Raw genomic sequence first — 13,070 nt, 5'->3', positions numbered from 1 at the left:
GTCCACTGAGAATACTGTGAAAGTACAGCTTAAACAACAGAGAAGCATCTGAAATTTCAGAATTTCAGTTTTATGAAAGAACAAGAAGGCCAATTAAGGCAGAAAATCGTTGAAATTTCTTTCCACGTTTTCCTTTGTGTTCTCCACTCGTGATGCACTTCTCATTGCTCGTTTCTTCTTCCCATAGCAGCACGTGCACAATTTCTTTCTAGTGTGGTCCTTTAGGCTGACCCTCTTGGCCAGTAATTATCATTATAATTGTGTTGGATAAATTTCTGTTGTGATAATCTGCTACCATGAAGAAAATAACCTGCAGACACTTTTCCCTTTACTCACACCTATTTCAGGTCCCAGACCATCGCATTCCAATTACTATCTACAGTGATTAGATGCCAGTAATCTGCTAAGTACCTGAAGAGTGGCATAATGACTACAGGTTACATGGTAAGAGTATCATATTTCATTTGCTTGTTAGTTTTCAAAAATGTAGGAAAGAAAGGATAACTAATTGGGGGACATTAAGGCTTTTGAACAAAATGCTCCCAAATATTTTATAAATGCCTCCATAATCAATACAGAAATGAATACTAATTCTCTATTTACACTTGACCTCCTTTCTAATGCTTCTTTTTTTCATATTAATGGGAATTTCACTGTTACAAATCAGCTAGTCTTTAATACCTTTGATTTTTCAAGTTGCCCCAAATAGCTCTTTAATAAAAAAAGGCTCCAAGTTATATTTTTAAGCTCTTTATGTCAAATGGCTGGCTGGTCATAGCATAAGGATAATTTCCTTAACTGTGGTATAAAAACAACCCGGGGGGATTCCTACAGTCTAACTGTACGCAATAGAAAACTTTGACTCCTGAGGTTGGCCAGGATGATTCCCATGGTCCCTCTATAATAATCCTAATACAATAGCACCACCAAAAATATTAAACCTTTATATATTTCAAGACCAGGAACCACACCAGTCTGTATGGGATGCCTGAAATTCTTGAGAAACTTAAATTCTCTATATAAAGCTGATTCTTTATTTGGCCATACAGCAATCTCCCCTTTATCATAGCTCCTGCCAGCTATCATGGGCCAAACACTGCAGTGTGTACCTCAACCTTTTCTGAAGCTCTGTGTGGTTGATTAATAGCCAATATTGACTCGTGGTGAAAAGATACCAAAGTACAAACAATTACAGAAAAAGCAAAAGAAGAAATTAAGAGCTGCCTTTGCAACTGAGCTACTCTGTTTTATAGAGAATTAATGCTGTAATCAGCAATGCTCCAGTCAATAGCAAGTTAAGGGAATTATAACATATTACATGGAAAAACAATACAGATACCTTGAAAATAAATTACCATATCTTAGCTACATTTCTTATCTGAGTTTGATTTTGTGGACCAGTATCTTTCTGATTCTCGCACACCATATTGTGTGCTATGCAACATAAAAAGAAGGTATGATCTCCATCCGAAAAATAACAGTCTGAAGGAAGATTGTTTACACCATCCTCTTTGGATAGAAATTACTTGAGGTTTTCAGACACTGCAGCTTTTAACATAACATTTAATCAACTGCAAAGCTGTGTTCTTCCATATATAAGACCCAACAATGAGCGGGAATCCTCAAATGTGCCTTTAGAGATATAAAATTGACATACATCAACATTCTTCACCACTTTAACTTCCCACTTCAGTAGTCAAGTAGCTCTAAGAGTATCCACATGTGCTGCTATTTACTACTGCCTACTTCATTTTCTCCTGTTTTAATTCTGGACAGGGCAATGATTTGTCCTTGATGAGTGTACTGGCGCAATCTCAGGGCTGACATTCACAACCTAATGGTACCAGCATAACAAATTACCAAGAGGCAGCAACTTACCAACCATGGGCTGCCCAACTATGGTGTAGTACAACTTAGTTTTAAGCATCAGTGAAGGATGGTTATGCTAATTTGCATTTTCTTACAGTAGGGCAAGTGAAGAATGCACATGCAATCAATTAACAAAAGCTACTGTGTCTCAGCTAATGGGGGCAACCTATTAACCTGACATAATTCATTGTGCAGTTGAGCCCTTAATGAAAAGTGGCCCACCTAAAGAGGCTTTTGTATTGTGGATCAGGCAAGAAAGCTACTAGCAGCCTAGTAAACTTCCTCAATAAACCAAGGTACTAAGGTCTCCTCAAAATTCAGTCTGGGATTTTGTATCTTCTTTCCACGCTTCTTTAACAGCTAAAAGAAAATATGATCAGTCTCAAAGATTAGTGACCATGGCTCAAAGCAGCTGCAAATTAGAGTCTGCTTTACAAGTCAGATCCTGCAATGAATTTCTGTCCCAAAACCAGGATAACTACACCCAACGTTCTTATATATTAAACAGTTTCCCATCCATGTCCTGTAGACATTTCAGTGGCTCCCTTAATTCTTTAGAGTAGCATTCTCAATTTAGTTAAACACTAGGAATTATAGATCATCAGCAATGCCTCATATTGCAAAGAGATAACCTGTTTCTAGGACCGAGTATCTGTAAAATGTTTACATGTAGCATCCTTGCTGATACCAGATACTTAAAGTCAACGTTGTAGATAAAAGAAGCATGACTCTTGTCCTTTACAAATCCTTTAGAATATAGGTTATATCAAAGATTCCTTTGATTGCTCTCAAATTCAGACAGTCTTAAACACAAATACCTGACTGTCAAGCAATTTATAAATGCTTTTACCAAATGTCTGAATTTTGTCCAGGAGGCTCAGATAGATCATTGGAAACATTCAGTACAATTGTAAAACTGAAATTGCTACTCTTCTTCATGCTTAACTCCTCCTTAAGGATACTTGTGGCTCTTTCACTGCAGATGTTTTGCTATAGATCTCAGTCCAGTCTTTTTAGTACCCTATTTCTATTCTCCAAAGATGACCACGAATTCCATTCATACTAGCACGTGGCAACTCTTTGAAAATAGGAAGGACTCAGAGACATGGGACAGTCAGGGCTGGAAATGTTAACTTGCTGTATAAGGTACCTAGTTCTTTGCAGAAGCAAATTCAGTGTTTCTGCATTTTCATTGCTAAGGGGGTGGAAAAGAGTTACACTGCATTGCATCAGATGCCCTGGGTAATATATTAATATTATGAGGAACAATTAATTTGAAATTAATGTACCTTGCTGCAACTACATACTGTTATACCTTTATTGGTCTAGATGATAATCAGAACTCGACTCTTTTTACTTTTGAATCCACCTGAATCTGGTGGAAGCTGGATACAGCAAGAAGTTTTCCAATTAAAAGCTGGTGTGATTGAGATTATGCCCCTGAGTTAATACCATACTAAAGTTAACGCAGCTCATAGCGAATGATATAGTCCAAATAGCACCAAATTGAGTAAAACATGTATTCATAACTGTATTTAAAAAAAAAGCAAATAAGTCAATGCCCACAAAATTTGTTTGCAGAAATTGCGGGTTTCTATTCCACCAAGTGATTCAGTTTCTTTCAATACATTTGAAGATTTTGGTAACATTTTTGGCCTTTCCTAAGAGACATATTGGGCATAAAAACATCATAAAAACAAATAGAACAGTTCAATTATCTTTCTGCAGTGACTGAATTATAGCATAGCAGAATTGGAAAAATACTTACGCTCCACAAAGTAAGAGCTGGCATCAATCTTCCAGATAATCTGTCCACGGTGAGAGCCATTGACACCACGGTTCTTGTAGTCCAGAAAGTTTTCAGACAAGACCTCATCTACAAATAAAGAAAACAGTCTCATCAAGAGCCAGTTATGACAATATGCACAGCAGAGAGTCAGGCTGAAAATAAGCCATTGGCTTGACAGGATATGACTGCTAGGCAGCTTGGCACCACATGTTGAGAAATTAGCTTTATCACTCATTTATATTTTTAAAAGTGCAGACTTTCTTAAAAATAACATCTTTTCCTGAAATCTAATTTAAAAAAATGCGTCCCTATAAAATTCTCAAACATGAAAACATCTAGCTTACCATGGATAAACCACTACCTAATTAAAATAATTATCTAGCTGTAACATAGAATTATCCTCCTCCTTTGCACCAACTCTTCCTTTAAAAAAGCCCCACAGAAAATAGTTACATGCAGGTGTCTGTACTACGTTTACTTGTACCACAGCAGATGTGGTTATTTCTTGCAGCGTACCACAAGGGACAATTATTTTTGAAGAATCCCACTCACCGGGTGCCTTCACAACCCTCGGCCTCCAAAACTGTTGTTGACTGACAACAAAACACTGTCCTCTTGGAGTGTTTGAGCCACCTAGCAGCTGTCAGACTACCAACCTCATCTTCAGAGAAGTCAAGGAATAACCTATAAAAATTAATAACCTCTAAGAAGTTGCTGAGAACCAAGGCTGAAGAAGTGACCCCCTTGCACCTGCAGGTCTGTGTGTAAATAAAAGGTGGGCAGGTAGTGAGCCTGAGGAGTGGATTTTTGGTTGTCCACAGGTGTAAATTTTTAGTCTGTTTCCAAGTTTCATTTTACACTGCCTCAACAAGCTGTTTTCCAGACCACTCTCAATCTGCAAGCCCCATGTGGTGCAGATGTGAGCAAACACATCCCAGCCTCCAAGCAAGGGCATGGTTCTGGACCCCTTTTTATCAAACAGCTCAAAAACCAGCCAGTGGGACCATGCTGCAGCCTCAGGCCCACACTCACCAACTTACTAGCTTATGCCCCACTTTCAAGCACATAAAAAGGCACATATTGCCACCATAACAGGCCAGCACTCGTGGTTTTGACCGTCACTAAATACAAAAATAAAATAGACATATGGAGACATTTCCAGCTGGTCACAGAGGAGTGGGGCTCGTGGGTAGTCCGAAATGGCCGCGAACTGAAGTGGCTGAAGCAGCAACTTCGGATGGGCTGGGCCGTGGCCTCATTGCTCCAGCTTCAGGGGGATGGAATGGATTTCACATCTGTGCTCTGCCAAAGCAAAAGGCCACAATCTTTGCCTGCAGAGACCAGCCAGCAATCTCCCAGATTTTTCCTTTTAGAGATAAGGACAGTTTTAATTTTAACAGAGATTTGTAAAACTGTGCCTTAACCAACTCAACCTTGCTACAGAAACAGTCCTGGGTGGGTGCTGAGACTCCCTTCTGAAGACAATTATATTAATTATTAGTCACCCTAAAAACTGAGAAAAAATGTGAACCACTCAATCTGAGATTAAAATACATCAATTGTAAACACTGGGATGAATTGGCTTTGTTGTTACATATATCAACAAGAAAACAAAGATAATGCCACCCATACAACAAGGGTCACTGTGCCTGAGGACAGACTGATGGTGTGACCAAATGCAGAGCAAAAGACACAGTCCAGCAGACAAAGCTGAGAAACTCAAAGACTATCACATTAGTTAGAAAAAGGAAACTTTAAATTGAAGGAAACTACACTTTCACTGAAAGAGTAAAGCAGCAAGAAGATGTCGACATTGTCCCACTGGTTTTACACAGTCATGCTCTCAAAGGAGGAAGGTAAGCGGGTACCAACACTGAACTGTTCAATGCTACTCTCTTGAGAGATTTACAACAGAAATCCTTTTAAAGAAGTCATTAACGATTGCAATGGATAATTATAAATAGCAATGCTATCTACAATAAATTTTTCCTTTGCTGACTTGCTAATTGTTAGAAATTATTTCACTTAGCTGCGTTTCACGCTTTGTATTGAAGTATACCTCTGCAGTAACCCTTCAATAGTAAAATCCTCTGGTATGATTTCTGCTCTTCTGCTATACTTTATAGCTGGTTCTGTCTTCTTTTAAATTCCATATTATTTATATTAAAAAAAGGCAGATAAGTATACAACCATTACTCTCAGAGTTTGGTTTACTAAGGAATCCCTTCAGTGTAGGACCATCCTGGATACAGATTATCGAAGATTACCCACATCATTCTGTGGAAGTAGGAACACATGTACATGAGAGAAAACTTAAACTTATTAACTGTCCCTTTTTGCTTTAGCAGGGAAAACACTTCATACTTAAAGATGAGCACATACTGAAATGCTGCACTGAGATGGAGCCTGGGAACCCTGCCTGGCTCTCATCCTGCTGGGGTGCTGAGAACATCCCTCAGTTCCAGCATGCTGCTCTCTGGCTTCATCACTTCTGATATTTATTTGTCATATTTAGTCTCTGTAAGCTGCTGGAGATGCTCCAACACCTGCCATGTTATTAAGATGTATGGGTAATCACTGTTCCTCAAAATATATTGTTTATAAAATACCATGCCTGCTTAAGGAGGCTTAGTTGAGCTGGACTGGATGGCCTTGTTTAAGAAATTGCAGACATTTTTAAGCTAGAGTTTAGTGGCACAAGACATCTCAGAATCAGCTTTAAAATACTGTGTTCATACACAGTATCTGAGGGGGCCAGCTGGCACTGCCACTGCATGGGCTGTTGTCCTCTTCCCGCAGCTGGCACAAAGGCAGCGTGAACTCTGCATCACGTAACCTCTCTAACTTGACAGAGGGGTTGACATATGCCCATATACAAACTAAATCCCATTCCTATTGCAAGCTGAGCCAGTGGGGAGGACTGCAGAAAGCTGTTTCCTCCTTTCTGTTGAAAATGTATGGGAAGTCTGGAAAACCAGGCTGAGAAGAAAGGTCACTATCCATCTGCATGTCCAAGGCAGAAGAACACAGAAGGGAAGGGATAAGCAAGCTTATCCCTTATGGTTACAGCTGACAGGTGAAACCATAGGAAAGCTGGAACAAGCTGCTCCCACTGAATAGCACCTGCACGCTGCCTCCTGCCATGGAGGCAAGAGACAGGGGTGTGCAGGAAGGACAGCGTCCAGAGCAAAGCAGGTCCCCAAGGAAGGGATACACACATGGAACTAGCCATGTGCACACAGTTTATGGACAGTGACCACTGAAATACACACTCAGGCAGCAGAAAGGATATTTTAATATGACTTTATGGAGCTCTGCAATATGCAGGTCACCTCAGAAAGGAGCAGCGGAGCCTTTAAGTATAAAACCAATTTTCTATATAAAACGTATTTGCCATGATTTAGAAATCCAGTATGTAGATTCTTCTCACAGTCAGTTTTAAACCCTGACTGTCTCTTTTGAAAGGCTAGGTACTTTCCTATTTCCAAAGAAATAAAACTTATTTTTAGTCCAGTAGGAATTCATGTTCATTGGGATTTTTAAGCCAGACAAATTTTATCTCTAGAAAAATACATTCAGGTCCAAAAGGGAAATCTTGCTCTTTCATTTTTTGAAGGTATGTATTTTTGGGAGGTGGAAGATAAGAAAGAAATATCCTCTGGCAAGTCAAAAATAGAAGTAGTTGAAACTCGTCAGGAGGCTGGAATGTATGAATATGCCTGATCAACCTGTTTTAATTGGCAAGTGATACTATTCCAGGCATGCTATTCCTGGAACATGGACATTATGTATGTAGCACATTGACAAAGATAATTGTGCATGTGAAATACAGAGCTGTTAAGTGGACTACATATATGTGCATATGTATCTACCTATATTTATCAACATTCATGCCATACGTAAGTGAATAGATGGTGTGGTATGTAAAGGAGAAAGAGTATGTGCAAAGAAAAATAAATTTAATTTCCTGTTTCTACTGAAAATCCCTATAACAAAGGAACTGACCTTTAAAACATGTTGTATCTTAATTCCCAAAGGTAAATGGTGAAATGCCTCATTTCACCTCCACACAAAAAGAAGAGCAGAGTTAATGCTGCTCCCTTTCATATATTTCAGCCAGCAGCTAATGGCTTTTGACATTTTTCCAATGAGGCATTATAACGCATCTCCCTCCCTCTATTTTTGAAATGCAATTAACCTTTAAACTAGCTCTCTATTTCCTCTGCATAGCCTGGGTTTGGCCCCGCTTGGCCAAAAAGCAAACACTTTGCCATTGCCCTCAGATCTGGGGCTTCATTTCCCTGCATGGTAAACAGCTAACTAATTAGGAAAGTGTAAAATGAGGGAGTATTCAGCATGTGCTGCACTTTGAAAATCATTAGTTGCTCCTGGAGCTAGAGACAGGGATGGTGAGGGTGTCTGAGATGGGGAGCCAGCAGACATTGCTCTCTGGTTCTCCTGCTCTGGGGCACACAGAAGCATCGGCTGCCTCTTGCTGAAGCAGCTGCAGACCTGCAGAGCTGCACTGGGACAGGAGCAGCAGCTCCCACAGACCTCCCACACCTCACACAGTCCCCTAGAGGAAACTGAGAAGGTGATGCATGACCCAGAGTCAGGCAGCTGGGGCCTGAATAGCAGCCAGAGGGACCAAGGCATGCTAGAAACAAGTGGTTTGGGAACTAACAGCAATTCTGATGGACTATTTCTCCTCACTAAGCCAGATACCTCCAAGCACAGCATTTTACTGCTAAAAATATTCTGTGCTGTCACTTCCATGCTGGGCATCCCAATATACTTCAAAAGCACTAGAGAGAGAGAAAGAGAGAGTGTGTGTTAAAGAACCATGGCCACCAAAGAAAGCTATCTTTCAGATGAAAGACAGTATCCAGCTGACAAAAAGCATGCTGTTCTTCAGAGGAATTAGGGAAAATGTTGATTGAGGCCACCCTTCCAAAAGATCCGTAAAATACATGCGGTGGCGTGTGGGACGCGGGCAGATCGCGGCCTGGCGGGGCGGCGGTGGAGCGGCCGTGGGCGGAGGGCTCGGGGCTGAGGGCTCAGTATTTTTTTTGTTTTTTTTCAAAAATAGCGTGGCCAGCAGGACCAGGGAAGTGATCCTTCCCCTGTACTCTGCGTTGGTGAGGCCACACCTTGAGTATTGTGTTCGGTTCTGGGCCCCTCAGTTCAGAAAGGATATTGAGGTGCTGGAGCGGGTTCAGAGAAGAGCAACAAGGCTGGTGAAGGGACTGGAGCATAAGTCCTATGGGGAGAGGCTGAGGGAGCTGGGGTTGTTTAGTCTGGAGAAGAGGAGGCTCAGAGGTGACCTCATCACCGTCTATAACTACCTGAAGGGAAGTTCTAGCCAGGTGGGGGTTGGTCTCTTCTCTCAGGCACTCAGCAATAGGACAAGGGGACACGGGCTTAAGCTCCACCAGGGGAAATTTAAGTTGGATATCAGGAGAAAATTCTTTACAGAGAGAGTGATCAGGCATTGGAATGGGCTGCCCAGAGAGGTGGTGGATTCACCATCCCTGGAGATTTTTAAACGCAGATTGGACGTGGCACTGAGTGCCATGATCTAGTAAATGGACTGGATTTGGACCAAGGGTTGGACTCGATGATCTCGGAGGTCTTTTCCAACCCAATCGATTCTATGATTCTATGATTCTATGATTCTATGATATGTAATGGTGACTTTAAGTGCTATCAGCAGCCTACACTAAACAGACAGGACTTCCGTATTTGAAAGCTTGCCTGAAATTCCCACAGAGAAACAGATAGTCAACATATCTTCCTCAGAAGGACTGATGGAGTTCAAATTACAAATAGCTGAGTGACCCTTTTGGTCTGCTTGGTTTTACTTAAGAAGCAGAAATGGAAAACCTACTCTACTCTCTCAGTATTTTACTGATATATATGACCAGCCTATCTTTCCACATTCTCCATGAATAATCACTATACAATTCAGAATAACCTGTATTACCTTCAAAGAAACAAATAATTAACATAAGCCTGGAATGCAGTGTCAGTTTAAGTGCCTGATCTTGGTACACTATTCCAGTCTCTTATCCATCACTAATTTGATTTAGCACTACATTCTACATCATTTGCTTTCTATAAACTTAAGGCAATTATGATGCAAAAATAAAAACTACGCTTTATGTCTTGATCTGTTATGAAAAAGAAATGCTGCACTTCTGAATTTACGGAAGGACTTCCAGTCTTCAGCTAAATAAATTTCCTTTAGTTTGAAATTTAAAAGTGCTTTTGGTCAGTATGTATGTCTTTACTATAATGAAAGATAGCTAGTAAAATGCTTTTATAAATAATTTTCTATACAAAGTGCTTGAGCTCTGGTTGATCTGCTTTGCAACTTGCATGGAAAGCTGCAGGAAAGGGATTTTGTAAATCACAGAATCACAGAATTAATTAGGTTGGAAAGGACCTCTGAGATCACCGAGTTCAAACTATGACCAAACACCACCATGTCAAGTAGACCATGGCCCCAAGTGCCATGTCCAGTTGGTTTTTTTAAACATTTCCAGGGATGGTGACTCCATCACCTCCCTGGATAGTCTATTCCAATGTCTAATCATCCTTTCTGTGAAGAAATTCCTCCTAATGTCCAACCTAAACCTCCCCTTGAGCAGCTTAAGACCATGCCCTCTTGTCCTGTCACTTGTTGCCTGGGAGAAGAGGCCAAACCCCACTTGGCTACAACCTCCTTTCAGGGAGTTGTAGAGAGTGATGAGGTCTCCCCTGAGCCTCCTCTTCTCCAGGCTGAACAACCCCAGCTCTCTCAGCCTCTCCTCATAGGACTCATGCTCCAGACCCTTCAGAGAACGTCAATAAAATAAAATAAAATAAAATTATTTTGCAAGATAATACAAGTGCAAGCCATGGATAACTGTCTTATTTCTGATGTTTATTCTCTTACTACCCAATTTATTACTTGAAGAAGAACTCAGTGATGACAACAGCCTCTACAATTCACAAGTGTAGCTTGCAGTGAGTTGTATCAGGCCATGCAAGTGTTTCCTTTTGCAACCCTTTAGCATTGCAAAACCTAGCCCTTGGAAATCGTGCTTCCAAAGAGCTGTACAACACAAGCAGTCATCATTCTGCAGAAGAGGAGCTATTAATGAGAAATATATGCAGAAGATGTAGATACCAATTTCTTATTTACAAAGATATCACAGTAAAAAAAAAATCACAAATAATGGCTATCATTATAGGAGTCAATAGGAACATTTTCATTGACTTCAGCAGCTACATATTAAGCTCCAGTATGGATTGAAACTTCACTGTTAATTCATTTGCCAATTTCTGCTGCAGGCAATGAATATAGTACAATTTACAGTTAGCATCCCTCCTTCTATAACTTCTTAGGGAGAAGAGTGCTGAACAACAAGGGCCTAATCCTCCATTGGTGCTGCAAGCTTCGTTCCTGATCTAAGAGTTTTGCATATACTTTTTTTTCAAGTACATGAATGGTTCCATTTTAATCCCCCCAAAATTACCCAGTTAAAAAAAAATAAATTGGGAAGGAGAAAACGTGAACAACGAGTAGAGAAGAGCAGTGAGAGGAAGACATGGCAAGATAAAGACCAAAGGAAAGAAGGGAGATAGAAGAGCATAAATTGTGATAAAACAGAGTTGTCAAAGTTGCAACAATTCTTAGTCACTGAGGGCAGAAGACGGTGGTCCTAAGTAAAACTGCTCTAGGCATACAGAAAGGCAGGCATGTTGGTTTAAAATCTGAACCACCTAATCTGAAGCAGAAAGAATTACCCAAATGACGTCAGCCACTCTTAAAATCAAGGAGTTGCAACTTTCAGCAAAACACATACCTTTGAACATTTAGCTTCCTTTCAGAGCCACTTATGACATCATCAAAGGATGATGATGTCACCACTCCAGCAGCCTCCAAAAAATGGGAGATACCATTCTCATCTTTCATGATACCAACACCAATTAAAAAAGCAAACAACTGCCAGTTACAGAGACCCTATTAAATCTTGGTAATGATATGCCTGTGGGTTTTCAGAAGGCTCTGGATGAAGTGTGGATCCAGTCTGTCCTCACTGTCCTGCCCACCTTGCACTTGAGCTAACCCCGCTGAGAGCCTGAGCTCTGTCACTTGAGGGTCTTGCCTCTCCTTCCCTGCAACAGTGGAGCCTTTGGCTAAAAGCAGAGCTGGTGGCAACAGGCTCTATTCTTCTATGGTGTCCTTGAGGCATTTGGGACCTGTGCTCTGGAGCAAGCCATCACTCACCTATTTCTCTCCAACAACCACAAATCTTCGTCTGAAAAGGTAAAAAGAATGAGGAAAGCAAAGAGCTGAGGCTCAGTAATAACAACCTGCAGAGGCTAAAACCTCCCCAGCAGATGTCAGGTTGCAGTGGGATGAGCATCTGTCCAGTTATACTGGTCATTTGGCTCTGCGTACATTTGGAAGTGTGATAGTATCCACATAGCTCTGAGTGCTACTTCAGCTATGCCTGTCCCAGCTACAGGCTCTGCTTTAAAGCTCCTGCACTTCCAGGTTTGTTCTTACCCCTGCAGCAGATGGACCACATCTGGGTTTAACTACAGCAACAGCTCCACTTCAGCTATGCATTGCACAAACTTCCCCACAATTAATGATGCCCAGTTTGCACACAGAACTGAAAATGGGAGGTAGGAATCCAAACAAGGATGATCAAATTGCCCCAGTGAAGATACACTATGTGTGGTAAGGTACAACATGGAAAAGTTTTGTTTGATTGTTTTTAATATAACAATAGTTCTAAAGTTCCCACAGTCAGCAGAAGCTTCTCTATTGACTACAGTGTAATTTGGAAAATGAGGATTAGGAGAAAACAGTGCACCCATGAAATTTGCTGGAAAATATTAAAATAAGAGACGCTGCAGGCCTCAGGCAGTATAAAGACATGATATAAAGGGACACTGGAAGATCTGAAAGGTGAATGAGGATGACATTTGTCCAGGTGAACAATGTTCATTAAATAGGGGGGAAATATATTTGAAAAATGGGCTTACAGCACTGTTGAAAGACATAACAGCAGACAGTACACTAGACAAGAGCCTGAGATCTGACAGAATAGTAAAAAAACCCAAGCCAAACACAACTCAGATGTGTGCACCAAAGCACCGTGGTGCAAAGAATCTCTTGAGAATCTGGACTGATTTTATCTGAAAAATGGTATTCAATTATAAACTTATTACAAAGTGGAAGATTTCCAGCGAAGAAAAAAAATGTCTTCAGGGCTGGAGAGATCAATGAATGAGAAACATTACAAAAGGTCAATGCATACACAGTCATTACAGTAGTTGTGGAGGGCAGTATGGGAATATTTCAGTGTTATGAACACTGCATTTAAGTGTTATAAACACTAAGGAGTGGGAATGA

At 40.7% G+C, this 13,070-nt stretch overlaps 1 protein-coding gene across 10 annotated transcripts in view; it reads right to left on the bottom strand.

Moving 5' to 3' along the window:
- HECW1 (HECT, C2 and WW domain containing E3 ubiquitin protein ligase 1) overlaps positions 1-13,070 on the bottom strand; it is a 261,005-nt gene that overhangs the window by 155,536 nt on the left and 92,399 nt on the right. For all 10 annotated transcript variants that reach the window (XR_010433682.1, XM_064668439.1, XM_064668418.1 and 7 more), the window contains one exon: positions 3,638-3,745. Coding sequence is in view for 9 of the 10 variants with exons in the window: in XM_064668439.1 (XP_064524509.1) it covers positions 3,638-3,745 (108 nt within the window). In the remaining variant the exon portion in view is untranslated. The remainder of the gene's footprint in view (positions 1-3,637; positions 3,746-13,070) is intronic.

Source organism: Pseudopipra pipra, chromosome 1 (assembly GCF_036250125.1).
Source record: "Pseudopipra pipra isolate bDixPip1 chromosome 1, bDixPip1.hap1, whole genome shotgun sequence".
Lineage (NCBI taxonomy): Eukaryota > Metazoa > Chordata > Aves > Passeriformes > Pipridae > Pseudopipra > Pseudopipra pipra.
This window is presented reverse-complemented; position numbering and strand designations above follow the sequence as displayed.